Genomic DNA, 19,033 nt, shown 5'->3' on the forward strand with positions numbered 1-19,033 from the left:
TGGAGGAGAAATACGGCAATGGGAAGACAAGAAACACAGCCAAAAATATGGTACGAAGTCAGATAGGGTGAAGGAATTTCGACATTTTTTTTCAACAAGACATTTTAAAGTGGTTTATTAAAAATATGGTATAAATAAAATATGACATTTTTACATAGTAGGGTATAGAATTGAAATGAGAGTGGAATACACTGGACAGACCCTTCTGCTCAGTTCAAAATAAAGGTTTACAGTGACTTTGACAGCAATTCTCCCATCCAGTACCACACATTTACTTTCAGCAGGCCAGCAGTAGACGATGTTGGCAATTTAGGGACACGGCTTAAATAACCATTAAATATTCCTTAAATATTCCACATAAATACAAGCACTCATTTCAGTCAAAATAATTGTTGGTTTCTGGGAACATTTCTGCTCAAATAGGCAATAATCTCTCTTAACATGATTTTTCATATCAATCTATAAAAGCACTGAATGCCTCACCTCAGACTTTTATTCTCAGATTGATGAGAATTTGAAGTTTAGCAGCTCCAAGAACAACCATCAGACAGAAGTACATTATTTAAATGTGGATTGATGCGGTGAGGGTGGTAGTGCCATCGTTGTTGTCGATTAGGGCCTTTGATTTATACGTTTCTCGATTAAAACAAAATTAATGCCATGAACTAAAACAAGAAAAACAGTGCTTACGATTAAACCAGTGTGATTTGATCAGGCTTAAAACAATAAACATTAATAATGTAATAATAACAGCCAGCCATATCGGTGTCTGGTAACATTCTTGTAACATCTGTTATCATCGGCGTACCAAGACTTAAGCGACTGACGATACATGCAACCCTCGTGAAGTTGACATGAAGTAAATGAAAATATACCTGAGTTTACAACAAGAGATCAGCTAAACTAGCATCTATAATACACAATAACAATAGAAAATCGGCACAATCAATTGAAATGCTTCGACAATACATCTTTGCACCACGTCAGTCTTAAGAACTTCACAGTTTCGAGGTGTCATTAGCGTCGGCATCGATTTGAATTCTTTTACGATGAGAAGCTTCCACGTGCATGAGGAGCGAGTAACAAACACACATGAGGCACCAAACATTATTCACCACAATTAGAGTTGCCTGGCTACTGTTCCGTAGCGGCGGCGGGTCCAGTGTTTATTAATGTGGTACTCCAGCTGAAGTGGTTTGAATTTTTATCTTTAAAGCATCTGAGAAAAAAAAGGCAGCTCCAACTGCCACAATTGATAATTACAGGACATCGGTACTGTTCTGCTGATGCTGGAGCAGCGATGGTACCACAGCGTTCTAACTCTATGACGGTAACTGGAGACAGACACCAGGACGGATGTTTTCCAACGAGGCAGTCGTAGCTAGTGGTGTGTCTCATGGTACCACGAATGCTTCAAGTACTTCTCAGGGAAGATTGCACCCGCTCAGCCCATCACATCTGATTTTTGAAGCTGTGTTTAAGTTGCACGAGTCAAATATTGACAATCAGAATGAAAATGAGCTCAAAAACAAAAGCTGAGACAGAGTTTCAATACCTTGTTGTAATGGCTGTTGTTGGCGAACAATTTGTTACAAGCGTGGGTCAATACTTTGATCCCACTGGTCAATACCACCGTAACAATGTCTTCTCCCATGAGAGAGGTAAACGTTTCTCATGGGTGTGATGGGATACAGCAGCTTGAGACAAAAAATTAGCTTAATATGCTAAAAACCATTACCTGTCTGACACTCGTGAGTCTGATACTGCAAGTGACGTCTTCTCACATCACGACGTCAATTACAATGGGATTTGTTGTCAATGGAATTAGAAAAATCAAATGAACGGGGAAATGATTACTGCCTCAGCGTGCATGAACAGGTCAAAGTTCTTGAAGTAGAAGGATGAAATCCAACAATAAAGTTGTTCTTTATGATTCACAATACTCTCTCACAGACAGTGTACCAGTATACAGCTGCCTTTGACTCTGCTATTAAATCCTGCAACATCAATTCTCTGGGACGCACATGTGGTTTCATACCCAGTACTGATTCTTCTGAAGCGTGGGAGTGGCGGTTCGGACTATGTGTGACGAGCCTGCAGGTGAGTCGTTACTCCAGGAACTTATGAGCATGTTTGAATCGATGGAGTTGTAGGCTGAGCCCTGATTTGATACCAATAACCGATTAAGAGCTGGACTCCCTGGGCAGGTGGAGTTTAAAGGGGTGACGGTTACCGTGGGAACCATGGTGCTCCTCTGGGTTTGGCTTTGCCATGACTGACTGCTTGGAAAGCCAGCGGCAGGAGGGTCTTTTTGAGTGGCAGTTCTCTGCTTCCTCTGCCTGTGGTGTCGAAGAAAAACCACCAGCACAACAAAGATGATCACAAGCAGCAGAAGGGCGAGCAGCGGTAAAATAACAAGGAGAGGGTTGGAGCTTTTCTGAGGGTACGACTCCACACGGACTGGCGTATTCCTGAAGGGAAAATCATCCGTCCCAGATGTTGGTTTGCCCAGAGTTGTACTGAAAATGCTAGTTCTATTGGAGTTCCCCCAGCGGTTACGTCCCTTGAACTTTTGTTGGTTTTTGCTCGGCTGCTGGGTGTAAATAAAAGCCGTAGACAGGACGGGTACGGCAGTTCCATTTCTGGACGTCTGGATTGTTGTCTGATGGGCAGAAGATGTGGTTGGGACTGGAGTCTTTGTGGTTGGAAAAATAACTGGATCATATGGCACAAGGTTAAAGTGGAATTCTCCTTTAGCAGGTTGGATGTTATCAGCTTTCAGTAAAAACACCAGTGAGTCGTTGAGCTCTTGAACTCCGCTCATGTTGGCATTCAGCTCCAATGCTACTTTCTCTTGTATCACATCCTGGAATGTGAAGGACTTCACTGGTGCAGATTTTTTGGACATTTTATTATTCAATTGAGTCACTTTTCCATATTTTGGATGGGAGAGAATTTCGAATACAGGATCACAATCACAAATATGAGCCAGTTTGGATGCATTAAGGAAACCCGGGTTTAGTTTTATGGCGACACCGTTAGGGGTCACATTCCTGCCCATCTGGATCAGAGGCGTGACGGTGATGTTGAGCACTCGACCGCTCAGATTCGCCTCCGAAGTGAAAGCTGTAAACTCAAAACTGTCTTCTGCGGAAGAGAGGGGTACCATATGGTAGGACAGCCTTCCAGTCTGAAGATCTTCCTGAACAAACTGGCTTATTTCTTGGTTGTCCATTAGAATTTTGCCAAAATTCGGAGGTCTTGTAATTTGGTAGTGAATCGTGGTGTTTTTCCCGTTAGTCTTGGCAGCGAGGTTATCTTGAGTGAGTGCCACGGATGTCTGGCCTTGCTCGAGTGTCAGTCCAGTGTCGTTGACAAGAGAGATGGTGATTTCTGTCACTTCGAGGTTGAAGAGTTTGTAAATTGGTTTATGGTGGCCGTCGGTAACGCTGAAGTAGAACACTCCTGAGGAAGGGCTTCCATCATGGATGAAAAAAACTCTTCCGCTATTGATCTGAGCTTGCGTGAACGCCACTATTGATTCATTCAGATTTCCTTCAAGAGCTAAGTAGCCGTTGTTAGGCTCGCTTATCACAGAGAACTTGATCTCATCAGGAGGGTTGTCTAAGTCTTCAACTCTCAGGTTCTCAGGTTTGAGGGCCACTGTATCTCCTTGTACTACCGTCAGACTCGGTGCTTTCGTCTTTAGCAAAGGCGGCTGATCATTCACAGGTGTTACCGTAATGTTGAAATGTTCCTCAATAACGTCCCCGTCATCTCGAGGTCGTTGTGCTGTTTGACCCTTTGGGTTTATCCAGGCGCTGAAGGCAAAGGAATCCTGACTGGTCTCGGAGTTGTCGTGTTTGTAGGTGATACCGTATTTGTTGATGATGAATTGGGAGAAGTTGGGTTTCTCCTTGGTGAGATTTCTCTCACCCACCACGATGACGCCATGCTGGGGCAGCGATGTCACCTGGTACCAGACTTCGTGGGAGCTCCGCTGAGGCGTTGGCAGCTTAGACATCAGGTTAGTGGCGTCAAGTTTGGACTCATCAATGACGACACTTCCACCTTCTGTCACCTCAGCGCCTAAACAAACACATATGAAGTTAATCACATAGGACAACTTTGTTTAATCCAACTTGCACTTTTTTCCCTACTACCTGTATTTGCAAGCAGGAATGTGTTGTGTTCAGGTCCGGTGTTCTCATACGAAATGTCTATTTTGAAAGTCTGGCTGTCAAGAGAAGCAGGAGGTGATGTCACAGAAAAGGCCAGGGTGTCCATTGCTTCCCATCCCACAGACTCCACAGGAGTTTGGATGTAAAATACTTCCTTCCGGTCCACCTGAAGTATAAAATCAAAACCGTCAAGAGAGGAGGAACACAACCAAATCAGTCTGTTAAGTAATATGCAGGAGACAGAGCCTAAAACCAGCTGATTACATCCTCCATGATGAGCTGTAGATAAGCACACTTCCTGAATGAAGATTTAGAGGGCAACTATTTGTCATCCACTTTTAATAGTCTGTAAATATCCTTTACTCACCATATCCTGTGTGAAAGTGGAGATGTCTACTGTGGAATTATCAGGCGTCCTCATCACCAGACGCCCCAGTTTAGGATGACGTATTACACTGAATGTAATGGTGCGGTTAGAGGTGTTGCTGATGTCGTTGGTCACTGCTTGCAAATCCTCATTTGTGATCGCCGTTGAAGAGCCTGAATGAAATGAAAACAAGTGAAAAGGTCACAACATTTCGTTACGGATGAAGTGCGTCAGATAAATCGTCATGAAACCTTTGTTAGATGACCGCAATATTGTGTCTGATATCAGATCAACCGTGCCTAGTGATGAAACGCTTGTGTGGCTGCATGGTTTCCCTCTGGGTGCCTTTCCATTGTTTTGACTTCCAGTTATGTGAAACAAGGTTAGAAATACACTAATGAGAGTTGTTTGATGTGATGAATTAAAGCACAGACTTCCCTTAAAGCACCGTCTGTCTGCGGTGCAGGGTGTTACATAAGGAACAAATCAATTAAAAGTGCCTCCTTGCCTCCACGTTGGGAAACTGTAAGGAGAAACATCTCCTGTGCATGATGACTACGACTGAGAACTGAGGCCTTCTTTTCTTTCAAAGATGAATGATGCAGCGCTGCCACTGGGGAGCTTGGGAGAAAAGTTAAAAAGACTAGAGATAATTGACGGAAGGCAATGACAGAGGAAAAGAGGTGCCAAAGCACAGTGAGATTCATTCATCACTTCCCGTGAGCACCAACGATCCTTGTCTGTCTGTCTCATGGGAAATTCCCCTCGACAGGAGGGAGGGAGGGATGGGCTTTATGTTCTTTTCCTGAAAACCTATTATATCTTCCACTACATCTGACCAAGAGTTGTTTTTTTGTAAATATAGTGTGAGAGAACTGCAGCAGATTGTGATGGTGATATATAGAAATACATTGAAAAACAGTAGAAGTTAAACATAAAAACAGATCATTTGCGTTGCCAGAGGCGAGGTGAATCAAAAGAAACTGGGCTGCTGCTTTGGGAATGTGAGAAATGGTAAGCTAATTAAATTAAACCTGCTAGGCATTTCAAATATCGGACACAGATAGATGTAAATAATCAGGAGCATACACTCATATACTCCCACGGAGGTGTACACGTATATCATTTTTCATTGTATCTCATAATTATCTTTGAATATTCCAGATAAGCTTGACAGTTCCTATAAACAAACTCCCCCACATGAATCATTTGTAAACCTTTGTGTGATACATGTGAAGAATGTTGTCAGGTGAATGCAGATGTGCTTAATTGGGCGCATGCAACCATTTAAGTGAGGAGTCTTCACACATCACTCGAAGCTCCCAGACATCTGGGGAGTGTGTGAGAGAAAGAGAAAAAAAAAATTCATCCCCCTACACAGGGTGGATGTGTTACATGTCTCACACACGCACACACACACACACACACACACACACTCACACACCATCAAAACCCTTCATTGTTGGTTAAAGCTCTGATCCTGCCCTCTTTTTCCTCCTCGCCTGGCACAAAACGCAAACTGGGCAGCCTCAGACAGACAGTGGCACAGCTTTTCAAGTGCCCACTTAGCCTGTGGCTGGGAAGCTCAGCAGAGCGTGCCAATTTGGCAGTTTGAAACCCTCACAATATCTTTTCCTCCTAAACAAGATGGCTGGAAACCTCAGAAAGCCTTGAAATGTGTTTGGAGACTGACAGACAGCGGCCTATTTTTAGCGCAACAGTACTTAAATAGTACAACTAAAATAAAAACATGGAGGCAGCACTGATGCACCAGTCTGGTATTTGTTACAGTTATGACCTCATATGAAAGTGAATTATTTAAACAAATTCTTTCTTTAATTTCTTACAATAAAGCAAACTGAAGGATCAAAATTCCCTAAAAGTACATAAAACACACTTCAGCTCTTCAATTAGAAAAAAAAGACAAAATCAGTATTTAACTTGTAGTTAATAGTGAAGCTAAAAAAATCAGACAAAGGAACTTACAAAGAAACTCGTGTTTTAGTTTTGTTTTGGGTTGTGTCGTTTCATCATGTTTGATAAGAATTTATGCTAAAAAAAATACTATTTGAAGGCAAGAATGAAAGATGCAGTAGAGTCTTTGAAACTACATATTTATATTATTAGGATAAGACTGAGTGCCATGAAAAGAGAAAGTAAGAAATTCTTAACAGATTAAAAAAATTCACCATTGGTTCTGATGTTTTCATTGGATTTGTTCATTTAATAGCAGGTGCTGATTTACCTGGAAACACCATGAGAGGACGATTTCTCTCCAAACTGAGAACCAGGGCTCTGGCAGTTATGCTGAAGATCTGCCTGGGAGTAAAATTCACACCGTCGTTGACTTGGAAGTTGAATCCTCCAGACATGGCACCTTGAAGAAATAAGAAATTCAAAAACTACCAAGGAATTTCAGGTGCAAAGTTGTTGGTTGTTGACAGCTGCACATTCAATTTTATGAATAGTTTTGTTCTTGGCAGGAGCACACCTACAAATAATGCATTCTCCAGAAATATGCACAAGAGCAGCAGAGTTTCTGGTGTGTGTGCAGACAAAGCAGAAGCCTGGAATGAGTATGAAACCATCAAATGTTACAAAGCTTATCCATCCTTTTATGTCACAGTTCCAGGACCCTAAACTATGGTTAGAATCTGGTGATCCGTCTGCTTTGCTGCTTGTGTTTTATTGGTTAATGTGGAGTGTTGTAGGTTGTTTCTGTAGCAGAGTGTTCCACTAGCAGAGAGCAACCGATAGACTACTTCGAATTGTCAACAGCATCTTCTAGGGGACGCAAGAGGAACAACAACAATAATCTTAAATCAAATTTTAAAAATAACTTCTAGAATCAGTTAAAGCTTCCTTTCAGTCCTGCCTTCTTCATCACCAGATATTATTATAAGGTGACAGGAAACAGATATTACCTTTATGAACAAATAGTAACTGTCCGTGGTCTATGTGGGCCTGGGTGAAGTTGAGCCGCTCCTTCATGGGTGCACTCTTCAGGGCCAGGTGTCCGTTGCTAGGTGGGGTCATCATGAAGTGGAGCTCATCCGGGGGCGTGTCCCGGTCTTGCGCCCTCAGGTCCTCTGGCCTGATCTCTGTCACTGACGACACCCAAACCTGGACACGAGATGAACAAATATGGAATGGGTGGGTGTTAAACCTACATGTAAACACAGAAATACAGACTTTTTTCTGTTTACAAGGCCAATATGACTCAAAACTTGCTGCTTTTTTCCATTCGGGGCCAACAATCTTGAGGGGTCACATAACTGTGGTGTTTTATTATTATCTGAAATGAACCACTTTGTCTATAAAATACAGAGGAAAAAGTCTGTATATAAGCTCGAAAACATACAAAAACCAAACAGTAGTTTACAAACATTCATAACAAAATAAAGAATTTTGAACAGCTAATGAGCACAATATCAAACGCTGTAGTAGAAGAACAAGTGAAGTAAAAGCTATGTGTCATTTACTGTTTTTCATGCACTAAAAGCCTTTGTAGAGCCGCTATATGACACCAACTCCTTACACAAGTATTACACGGCTGAGAGGGAAGCAACACACATAAAGGACCAGCGGAAGCAGCCGATGTGTCCCTGTCATTCATCATGACACACAATGGAGCCAGGACTCTGACGGTGGCTGCAGGGCTTTTCAGCCTTTCAGTGACGGTGGTTCAGGAGGCTGTGCAAGTCATCAGAAGGTTCCTAGATCAACTCCTGGCTCTTTCAGCCAGATACTAAACTCCTAACCAGCCCTTGCTCGCCCCTTGATGCTTTGGCCATTGGTGTACATAAACGTGTGTGTAAAAGGGCGAATGTGTTGCCAAGTGCTTTGAATGGGTCACTAGTCTCCATTTATCATCCGGTGAAGCAGAACGAAAAATCATCACTAAATAAGCACAAAACGGACAACAACACAAAACAACCTGAGAAAAAGTGAAGTTCATCAACAAAATCTAAATAAATGATATGTCAGGACTAAATATGGCCACTAGGCTGGAAACAGAGTCAGCGGGGCAAGGTTAAGACCTTTCTTTCATGAAAATTCAAGTTAACATGGCAGTCACTCATCTACAGAGAAACTCATTGACACACAGGACACGACAGCACTGAACCGTGCAGACACTTGACAAAGAAAGGACGAGCTTCTACAGTGCAGGCCAGAGCAGCGATTGTATAACATGACATGTCATTCTCTCTCACACAGGTTGTCATTCCTCAATAAATACAGACAGTTCTGCGCCTCAAACAGCAAATACACACTGTACGACAGGAAATAACTACCTTTTAAGTTTTGGTTGCAAATCCACGGAATGAGCCAATTGTGTCTTTCTGGAGAACTTGAAATATCTTATTTATTTTTTGAGGTTTACTTTTACTTAGCTTTGTAATTTAGGCTATTTACCTCGTTTTTCTCCATACATTCTAATTGTAATGTCTCACTCCTAATAATCTTAAGAATTGAGATTGAGAATCCCTTTTTTAAAAGAGTGTAAGTGCAATTTTAAGCTATTGTATTATCGTTACATCAGTGTCATAAAATGCTCTTAAATGACAAGAATTCTGTTTTTCACAATAATTTGTGTGGCAGTAGTTCCTGTTGAGGTGCATGTGGATTTAGGAACTATGCATTTGGTTTCATGAATATTCTTTTCACAGGAAAATCAAGGTTAACCCAAAGAAAAAAAATAGGGAGGTTCATGGTCTAAGAATAAATAATTGATGATGAAAGTAACTGTCAGCAGTCCTTGTAAAAAAACCACTTGAAGCAGGGTTATTTAGAGGTTTTAGTCATACTTTACTCTTGCTCCAGCTTCTTCTACAAATCTCCCTTATGTATTGTTAATTAATGACTAACCTTTTCAGTACAAAATTACAGTTTGTATTGGACAATGACAAAATATGTAATCTTATACATGGAGGGTGTAATCTTTATATCTCTGTCTGTGTTTTATCCCCATTTGCTGGTCTCTCAAATGTTGTTCAATGAGAGAAATGTAGAAATAGACACGGGCGAAGAGAAGCTGCAGAAAGGTATCGCCCTAACAAAAACCATGGTGCAAATTGAATTTAACCTTGTAATTAAACCCCATTTTTGGTGACACTATAGCTTCATGTACCTAAATTTAAATTTAAATGCAAAAATGCTTAGCTAAGGTGTAACAAGCGGTAAGCTTGTCTGTCACTCTGTTCTCAGTGTGAGATTCTCTTACTGGAACCGAATGCAAATACGTTTTTAATTAGCACCTGTAAACCCCACAATCACCCACCACTGCCTGGGACACATCACACACTTCCCATCAGCCCCATGGCAGAAACGTCTCCACATGGGAACACTCGCTTCACACGTTGTGTGCGTTCCTCAAAGAGGAAAAACTGCACCTCCAGTTCTCCCCACCGAACAGGAAGCCACAGCAGGATCAGCCTGATGAATGATGGCATCAGTGTGACTCACAAAGACTCCAAGACAAGACACATGAGATCAATTTACACAAATATCCAATTAGAGTCAACGTCAAATCCGTCCAACACCACGGGGTGTCATACTGTTCGTCAAGCTGCAGCACTAATGAAGGGGCTGACAGCCATGCCTCACAACAAAACATCTTTCATCCTTAATTCCACAGTCTTGACTGACAAACCTCAACCGTTTTGTTGTTTAATTGTTGAGTTGTTTTAAACAGGCTTGAGGTTTACTATTACATGCACATAATACAGTCCATCTTTACAGTTATTCTCCTCTGTGTGTCATTCTGTTTAATTGCTTTCCCTGTTCACTACACAATTAAATGAGGCAACATATGATGCTGTGCAGACTTTTCAGTATTATAAGATGCTCAAATAGCAGAAGATGCTTTTCATGTTTTTGTGAATGTCTTGTAATATAATTGTAAATGTTAACTGTGTGTCTCAATATTTCCTTACACCAATAGCATTGTTTTAAGAGAAATAAAATGCTCCATTTGTCAAAAATATCATTCCTGTAACTGGCAACTTTTGTTGTTGTTGTTAACAAATGTTCTGATGTAAGATTCTGTAAGATATCGAACCTCACTTCAGACGTTTTCTTTGGCCTAATAACTGTACAAGCCAAATTATTATTGCATTGACTTGATTCCTTTGATTTACACAACATAGGATGATGTAAGTGTTTTGCTACATTTTTGAAAATAGTTTGTACATTTAAAAAAAATACTGCTCCATTATATGGTTTTAGTTGTTGCTTCTTACTAAGTAAGTGTAACAAAGATAAGCTCTTTGAGCCAGACATAAAAGATACAAATCTATCTCACTCCATCATTTTTTAATCACAAGAGCTGTTACAAAAATATCTTTGTAAAAAAATTGTGTCTTGTTAACAGACCTGTAAACCTCAGTGTGAAGGGAAGAGTCAGGGAGCCACCTTGTGGACACTTATGGGTAGTTGAATCTTTTTGTTCGTTGGTTTAACAGTAAAACACCAGGCTGCTGAGGTGTGTGTGCGGTAGTTTGACAGCAAAAAAATCACCCTTCAAAACAACTTTTAGTGTTCGATTAAAACTGGTGGGATTCCAACTATTTCGCCATCGTCTTTGCTGCAGCGCGGATGATTAGAGGTTGCTCTTATCTGTCGGCAGGATCTCAGAGGAATTTGAAGCATTTGGGGCAAAGCTGCAGAGACAATAGAGACCTGTACTTCTCCAGCTGGACGTCTCCCAAACCTTAAAGCTGATGGAGTACAAGTCAGTAGGGCTCAGCACGCGGAGAGCTCAGAGCTCAGAGCTCATTTACATGGACATATTTAAAATACACATTTGTACTGCTTAAAATAGAGTTTCTTCATTTGTTCTTTTGGAGACACGGATAGACATTGAATAAAGAAGATAGAGCTGCATGGGGTGGTAATAGTGTTTGCCATTTCCAGGCCATGCCACCATGTCATTTAACACTAGGATGCTCTGGGATGGATTAAACTCAACCGACATCATCGCAGAAGCGAGGCCTTATGTCTGTGCAATGCCTGGAAGGGTTTTTCCATCTGATTTAAAATCTGCTCTCCAAAAAAAGCCTTGAAAATAATTTCTTCTCAACCAAGACATTTACATTGTGTGTCTCAGCAAGATAAGCAACATTTATTTAAACTAACCACTGTAAAGCAGGTTAAAATGTTTTATACTTCATTAAATGGAGGCATTTGTTTTAAAATTTTCCATCTTAGCATTATAGCCATCCGTTGTAATTGCTCCAAGCACCTAAAAATACATGTCAAAGTCTGATCCATGCTGTCAGGACCCCTGGACCCTCATCAACATAGTCAACATAGTTTCCTTCACCCAGCCAGTCAACCATGGCAACGGTCAGCACAGCCCAAATGAATTGTCTGACAGTAAGCTCTGGTGCCAGACCTGCTAGTAAAATAAAAACATGTCCAGAGTTTAAATATAGACCAGCAGTGCATACTCACCCTGAGGACCCTGTTGGCTGTAATAACAGGGGGCTCATCGTTGACAGCTGTAACCTGGATGTACACCGTCTGGGCTGCACTCTCTTTCCTCAGGCCTGTGTCATTGGCCACCACGGTGAAGTTGTCAGTTAGTGTTTCGCTGCTGTCATGTATGTAGTAAATGAATTCATGTTCCACCTGGTTAAAGAAGATCAAAATTATTAGGAAGACCCTGAGGTGGGATAGTACATAAACCAAGATATATGGATCCTTAGTTACATCATTTTTTTAGATGACACTTGCATATAAAACAGAATATTTTTGCTTTGTTGATTTCTGACATCATTTAAGGGTACACGCGGGGCGGACAGTGGTGAGGTCTTAGGTGAAGCTGTAAAGAGGGTTGGACCAGGATATTCGCTTTCAAACAATGAAAAACAGCCGGGTGTGTAACATAATCTCACCTGCCTCCTGGTGAATGAGGTGATGGACACACCTGGATGTCGAGTGTGTTCGATGTGACCATGGTTCGGCGGCTCAATCACACTAAACAGGAAGTTGATTCCAGAAAAGTGACGGTTTGTGACTATAAGCACTTCCTGGGTTAGTGCCTTGGCGGCACCCTCGTTCAATGTGAAATTGGAGACCTGAAGAGGGATAAGGCGTGGTATGATGTCAACGGACACCCTGATGTTGCTGACATCGGTGACCCCGTTTGTTGCATCCAGGATGAAGGTGTCATTGACTTTGTCGGGCTCCACCTGCATGTACTGGATGTTCCCACTGTTAATGTCCTTTTGGGTGAATGTCTTGACAGGTGACTGTTTGGTTCCGATGTAGCGCTCTTCCGCTTCCACAAAACGCCGGAGAAAGCCATGAGAGGGGGCTGTCTTGACGGTGAATACAATCTCAGATGGCAGATTGTCCTCGTGAGTGACCTGCAACATTCGCAAAACATATTCAGGGGTTACATTTGAAATGTTCCATGTGTCACTAAGGCCTACTTCTCATTTTGGGCTCAATGCGACATGACATCAATGTAAAATATAAAAACAAACACCTGTCTATATTCAGGTTTGACTCTTTCACAATTTTTCAAACCAGAACAGTTGAAACTGGACCTTAATCGTTGTCTATATCATCTGCAAACATGGTTATTCTCATCTAATACAGTAACTATAAAAGGATGCTGATTTTTGATAGTGAAACCTATAGCCACAAATCTATCAAATTAAACCAGACATTCATTTAAGAGTCCACTTAATATTATAATTTTTATTTGCATATTCATCCTAGGTGTCAAATTAGGGAGTTGAGAAAACTAGATACAATTTTCTTAATAAATTTTCAAAATATTGGTCACATAACAAGATCATGAAGTTAATAAGCAAGACTTGATATATCTGATATTGAAAATCGGCTTCACATATTGTTAAATATTGACACATTGATAAATATAGTTAATAGTCAATAAATGTTGAGATATTAACCTTAAACAGCCCTAATAACAGTATAACTTAACACTGAAGATAAGAAATCATCTTTTTTCTCTCTCACACACTCACCTCCAGTTTAGTTTCATCAATCTTAACTGGTTTCCCCTCCTCCACCAGTAAGGTGTTGTGATGCTGCACGATGGGTGGCCTCTGATGACTCTCCAGGTAGACCTTCACATTGACCCTGGTCGTGAGTGTAAGACCTTTAGCTTTCACTGTCAAGTTGAAGTAGTCAGCCAGATGCTTGCTGTCGTTGTGCTGGTATGTGATCAGCCTGCTCTTAAGGTCAGATTGTGTGAAGGCTCCCACATTTGTTCCATTGAGATAGAGTTTTCCATAATGAGGAGCCACATCCACCTTGAACTTCACCTCTTTGTCATCTCTGATGTCCAGATTTGATAAGATACTAAAATTACTTGAGGAAAAGGACACAGATTGTCCCTTCTGAACCAGTAAGCCAGTGTTGTTGCCCACCTTCAGGAAAGGGTCATGTGCACTGACATCTAAAAGACTTGAAACAAAGTTTTTTCCATCAGAGACAAAGAGCACAAACCTACCGGTGCTTACACCTTTGTGAATGAACAACACTCGCTTTTCTTCCAGATCTTCTTGGCGAAACTGGAACAGTCGATGAGTGGTGTCATTCACTAGCACCAAGTCTCCCATTGGGATTCCACGACGGGTGTAGATCAACTGGCCGTCGTCAAAATCTGAATCTGCATCATGGTAACACAAATCCTCCAGGGTGAGTAGCCTTTGTCCCTCTCTTACAACTTGAAACACTTTATCGATGACCCGTACTGGCTTCTGGTCGTTGACGAGCTGAATGGATATGTTGAACGTTCCTTCTTTGGAGCCAATTTCGTCTTCTGCAATGGAAGATTTGAACCCTTGGGTGGTGGAGGCTATGAAAGCGAACTCATCCTGAGTTGTCTCACTGTTATCATGGATGTACATTATCCGTTCTTCAATGAGATCTTGATTACTGAAGGTTAAGATGTTGTTGTAGCTAGAATTTGAATTTGACTGACTAATGCGGGCTAGCTTTCCATGTTTGGGGCTACTGGTCACAGTGTAGTACATTTCCTTTGTACTCAATGTCTCTGCGAACAGCACATCTTTTGTAATCAATTTACTTTCTCCCTCCTGAAGAGCAAGTCCAACGTTTCTCATAAAAACACTGTTGATATCAGCTTTAATAGATAGCTGGAAATCATAGTTCTGTGACTGTGCATGTTTGGAAACCAGATGAAATTTGAACCTGTCACTTGTATCTTCATGAGGCCTGTCGACAAGTTCATAGTGTACTTTTTGATCTGTGACATTCTTTTGGCTAAAGGTTGAGTTCTTTGTCAAAAAGGTTGTGTCCAGTAGGAGTTTTCCCTTCTTTGGTGTGGTGAGGACCCTAAAATAGAGATCATCCTCTGAGAGAACTACACCTTCAGCTGTAGCAAACAGATGTTCTGAATCCAATGTCACTTTTCGGATTTTATCCATGTCAATCATTTTATTCCTCACCAGCTTGTAGTTGACCCACTTCACAGTGATGGGGAAGAGTATTTCAGTGGTTGCTCTTGCAGCCACATTGATTTTGCATTTAAAATAATCAGTAGCATTGGATGTCTGGATTTCTTGAAATGTGCTCACGTACCTAAGCCGCTCTTTTTCAACAAGCCTTTGGGAAAACGAGTCAGTAGACCTCCATTCACCACTTGAGTGAAGTCTCTGGAGCTCTCCATACTGTGGAGGTTCAATGATATCATAACGGATGTCTATGACTTGTTTAACAGCATTGGTTTGCACAGCCAGTTGCTTTGAACCAATTACAGCCATCTCTCCCTGAACGATTGACAGGCCTGTGTTGTTGACAATCTTGTACTCCAGTGCTACAGCCATTACTCTTAGAACCACAGTGTTGCTGACCTTTTCTCCATCGCTAACTCTAAGGACTATCCTTGAGTTTCTAACTCCTGTGTGAACATAGTACACTCTCAGTTCCTCCAAATCTAAATGAGAGAATGAGGTTACTGCGTTTCCTGGGTTGTTCTCAATCTCCAAATATCCTGCATCTGCATTCAAGTTCCCAAGCACAGAAAAGACGAGATTGGTGTAGCTGCTGTCAATGTCTGTGGCCTTCAGAACTTCGGTAGTGAGCCGCTTCTTAGAGTTTTCCAATAAGACAAAAAGATTACCTTCAGGAAGACTTAGTTCAGGTGCGTCATTGGTGGGTGTTACGGTAATATTGTACCGGTACAATTTGTTGCCTTTCAGATAATCAGGAACTTGTTTCCTACTGCTGGAATAAATTGAAAACATGAAAAAGTCATCTGGATCTTCAGCGCCTCCATGGATATACATGACTCGTTCATGCCAAAGGTCTAACATGCTGAATGTGTTCTCTACTTGGTCTGGATCGACATCAAGCCTTATCTGACCACACAAAGGTTGCTCCTGAATTCGGAACATGATCTGAGACTGTCGAATTCCCAGCTTCTTGAAATCCAACAGTACCTTAATGTGTTTGGCCTCAAGAGACCCTCGTCCACCCTCTTGGACCACGAGGGATTTTAGCTGCACAAAATCATACCCATATCTTCTGTCCAAACCCCTTGCCAGCGTTGACATGTGTAGGGAAGGTGTTGGAGTTACCAAGTGTAACAGGGACTCCGGAGCATGTGTTGGACTCACAGTGGTCAAAGGTTCTGGTTCTTTTTCTGGCTCACAACCTACTGAAATATCTTTGGTCACTACAGCGTTGGTGAGACCCATCTTCACTCCATTGACTTCAATATTCCTCAAACATCCTTTAAAGGAGCCTCCACGTACACGCTTTCCAGAAACAGACAGTAGCCCCACTTTTCTGACTTCTGATCTGGTGCTGTCATCAATACCTCCAACAAAAAAGTATCCTTTAAGTTGCAGACCCTTTGAACGAGAGCTAAAACTGCTTTTCACCATTTCCCCATCGACAGTTAGCGCCAGACTTTTAGAACTAAAGTGCACCTTGACAGTATGCCATTTCCTGTCACTGATAGATGTGAGAGAACGCAGCTCAGTTTTGGCACCACCTTTACCAGCAATGGCCACTAGCAAACCTTCTTGAATCTCCACTGCCACAAAGTCTCCCTCTTTGGCTGAGTTGTACAGAATTATGCCCTCTTTGGCTGAAGTGTGCACAACACACTCAAATATTGCTTCCCGCTGGGCATTCCAGGGTGGAAGAGAAATGTAAGCTCTGGAGCTGAAGAAGCTAATGGGGTCCTCCTCAGTGGCAAAAAATTGGTGACTGCAACCCAAAGACACTTCATGGACATTCTTGAATCCTGTATATGGCCTGAGTGAGGACAGCAAGTCGTGTTCATTGAAGACCACGTCCTCCATGCAGCCTCGAAAGCCAATTGGGTCTCTGGGGAGGTAAAATTTGTCTAAACCGCCTGAGCCACCAACATAGAGACCATCCAAGATGCTGAGAACATGATGGGAGCCCGGGATCTTTAGACTGGTGTGAGAGTTCTTGTCTACAGTCAAGTTGATGTTGTGCTTCATGTGTGAGACTTCCACCAAGTGCCAGGCCAGGTCATTGAGCTGTGTGCCTTTCTCAGAGTGTAACACATACTCCCCAGATCCAAAGTCCAGTTTCAACTGGGGGGGAGAAGAAACATATAGATTACAACTTTTGTTTATATTAGAGATAATAAGGTTAATTCACATACAGGTCCAAGCAGTAATTGTAGAATACGTCATTTTGTCATGTCCTACAACACATATGACTGTTGTTAGATACACAAGGCATAGCACGAGGAAGCACTTCAATCAGTTGGAGAGGCCCCGTAACCTGCAATTATATGCAAATCTGAAACTGAAACCATCATTTACGTCAGAAAATCTTTCAAGTACAAGAACATCCCTAGCATTTTCATAAAAAAATCTATAAAATAGTTCCTAAGAAATTAATGAAAATGTCAAAAATAAAAGAATATGCAAACACATTAAACTACGTACAATGGTGAAAAGTATCATCATACTTCAGAGCTGCTAGGTCGGCTTGGTTTCCAACATATAGGGTAAAGATTTTAAATATTTAGTACACCTATTAAATACTTGTATGAATTCAATAATTAACTACACTCAGAAAGAGAAACACAGTGTCTCAGCAGGTCATATTTCATGAGTTCACCTGCTCTACCAGCAGACTTTGCAAATTAAACCAAGAGTAGCATGCTTATCTCTTTGCCTTCAGCTACAATATGTCCACAGAGCATCATGTCACCATCTCAAACCAAAGCTGCATTTAAATGACATACTTGTCAAGGCTTGCTGCTAAGTCCCTGTTTTTCATGCAGAGGTTTCCACGGTGCTATGAGTGCTTGTGTTTGACTCACATGGAATGAGGATAACTAAAGCCAGTGAATAGAAAGGTTTCTTCATGACCTGTACCAGTTAAAGGACCAGAGACAAGTGGTCATTTCTTGTGCTTGCTGAAGTACAATAATGTCAGTGACAGTCGTCGGTGTGATTCACTCCCGGTAGCACAAGTCTAACACTAATAGCTAGGTCACTAGAATTATTACAGTTTGACGCACAAGAACTACAATGCATTTGTCGGGACTTCCTTTTTTTTCTTCTGAATGTGTCTACCTATTAAACAGATTTTCTACAGTACATCTGTCCATTCTCTATGCAGATTATGTTGCAGAGCTGCTTACAGCACACTTCATTATAGCAGTCTGGAAGGGACAAATGTATTTCACCCTTAAATCCTTCCAGCAAAGCTCATGTTATGGGCTAAAAATAGTAAATTCTGATGGAACAGACCTCGCAGTCTAAACTTATTCTACCATGGAATTTAGCTGCTTGAGAAACAGGGCAACACACTCCCAATGCAAACTTTTCATTATGACCTCTTGAATTACTGGCAAGAAAAAAAAATCAACAGGTAAACTCCTTTGATATTTAACATACCCGGAGAATTGTTTTTATCTCATTTAATTTTGTTTTAATTAGAGCATATTAGAATTAACTGAAAGCACCTTTTGATTGACCCGACTTTCTAATTTTCAGGGGTGGTTTGTGTAGCTGGCTAAAGCTGAGCAATCACAGTAGAACAACAGGTTTTTCACACAGCAAGATTATACTTGCAAAACAGAAGGCAGTAAAGTGACTATTTTAATTGAATTATAACTGCACAAGAAAGGGAACGTGAAGCTTTCTAAACACGCAAAAAATGTTGTTGACTTCTTCGTAAATACATTAAAAAGTCATATCAAGATGAATACACAAAACGAGTTTAATTTTTTAAAACGGATGCCTAAAAACAAAAACAGATAAGTACCTTCAGGCTCAGGCCCTAAAAATACACTACCATCACTGCATAAAAGGGACCAGACCACGCCAATACAGACACACCAGGAAACAATGCGGCGTGTAGTTCTTTATTCCCAGAAGCTCTTCACCTGTGACTCCCTCAAAACGCCACATGACCGCAGCGATTACTTACGTATGGCCTCAGGTGCTCAAGTGAAGCAACAACAGCAATATCAACACAACTCAACACA

General features: G+C 41.4%; 1 protein-coding gene across 1 annotated transcript in view; it reads right to left on the bottom strand.

Moving 5' to 3' along the window:
• Nucleotides 1-3: 3 nt before the first annotated feature.
• cspg4ba (chondroitin sulfate proteoglycan 4ba) overlaps nucleotides 4-19,033 on the bottom strand; it is a 24,661-nt gene continuing 5,631 nt past the window's right edge. Inside the window, exons 3-10 of the mRNA XM_086206627.1 lie at nucleotides 13,548-17,120; nucleotides 12,447-12,920; nucleotides 12,004-12,180; nucleotides 7,473-7,671; nucleotides 6,794-6,925; nucleotides 4,549-4,721; nucleotides 4,164-4,347; nucleotides 4-4,089 (exon numbers count right to left, since the gene is read on the bottom strand). Coding sequence (XP_086062753.1) covers nucleotides 2,033-4,089; nucleotides 4,164-4,347; nucleotides 4,549-4,721; nucleotides 6,794-6,925; nucleotides 7,473-7,671; nucleotides 12,004-12,180; nucleotides 12,447-12,920; nucleotides 13,548-17,120 — 6,969 coding nt within the window. The 3' untranslated portion in view covers nucleotides 4-2,032. The remainder of the gene's footprint in view (nucleotides 4,090-4,163; nucleotides 4,348-4,548; nucleotides 4,722-6,793; nucleotides 6,926-7,472; nucleotides 7,672-12,003; nucleotides 12,181-12,446; nucleotides 12,921-13,547; nucleotides 17,121-19,033) is intronic.

Source organism: Aulostomus chinensis, chromosome 6 (assembly GCF_037954235.1).
Source record: "Aulostomus chinensis isolate RoL2024-O1b breed Wild chromosome 6, RoL_Achi_v1.0, whole genome shotgun sequence".
In the NCBI taxonomy this organism is placed as follows: Eukaryota; Metazoa; Chordata; class Actinopteri; order Syngnathiformes; family Aulostomidae; genus Aulostomus; species Aulostomus chinensis.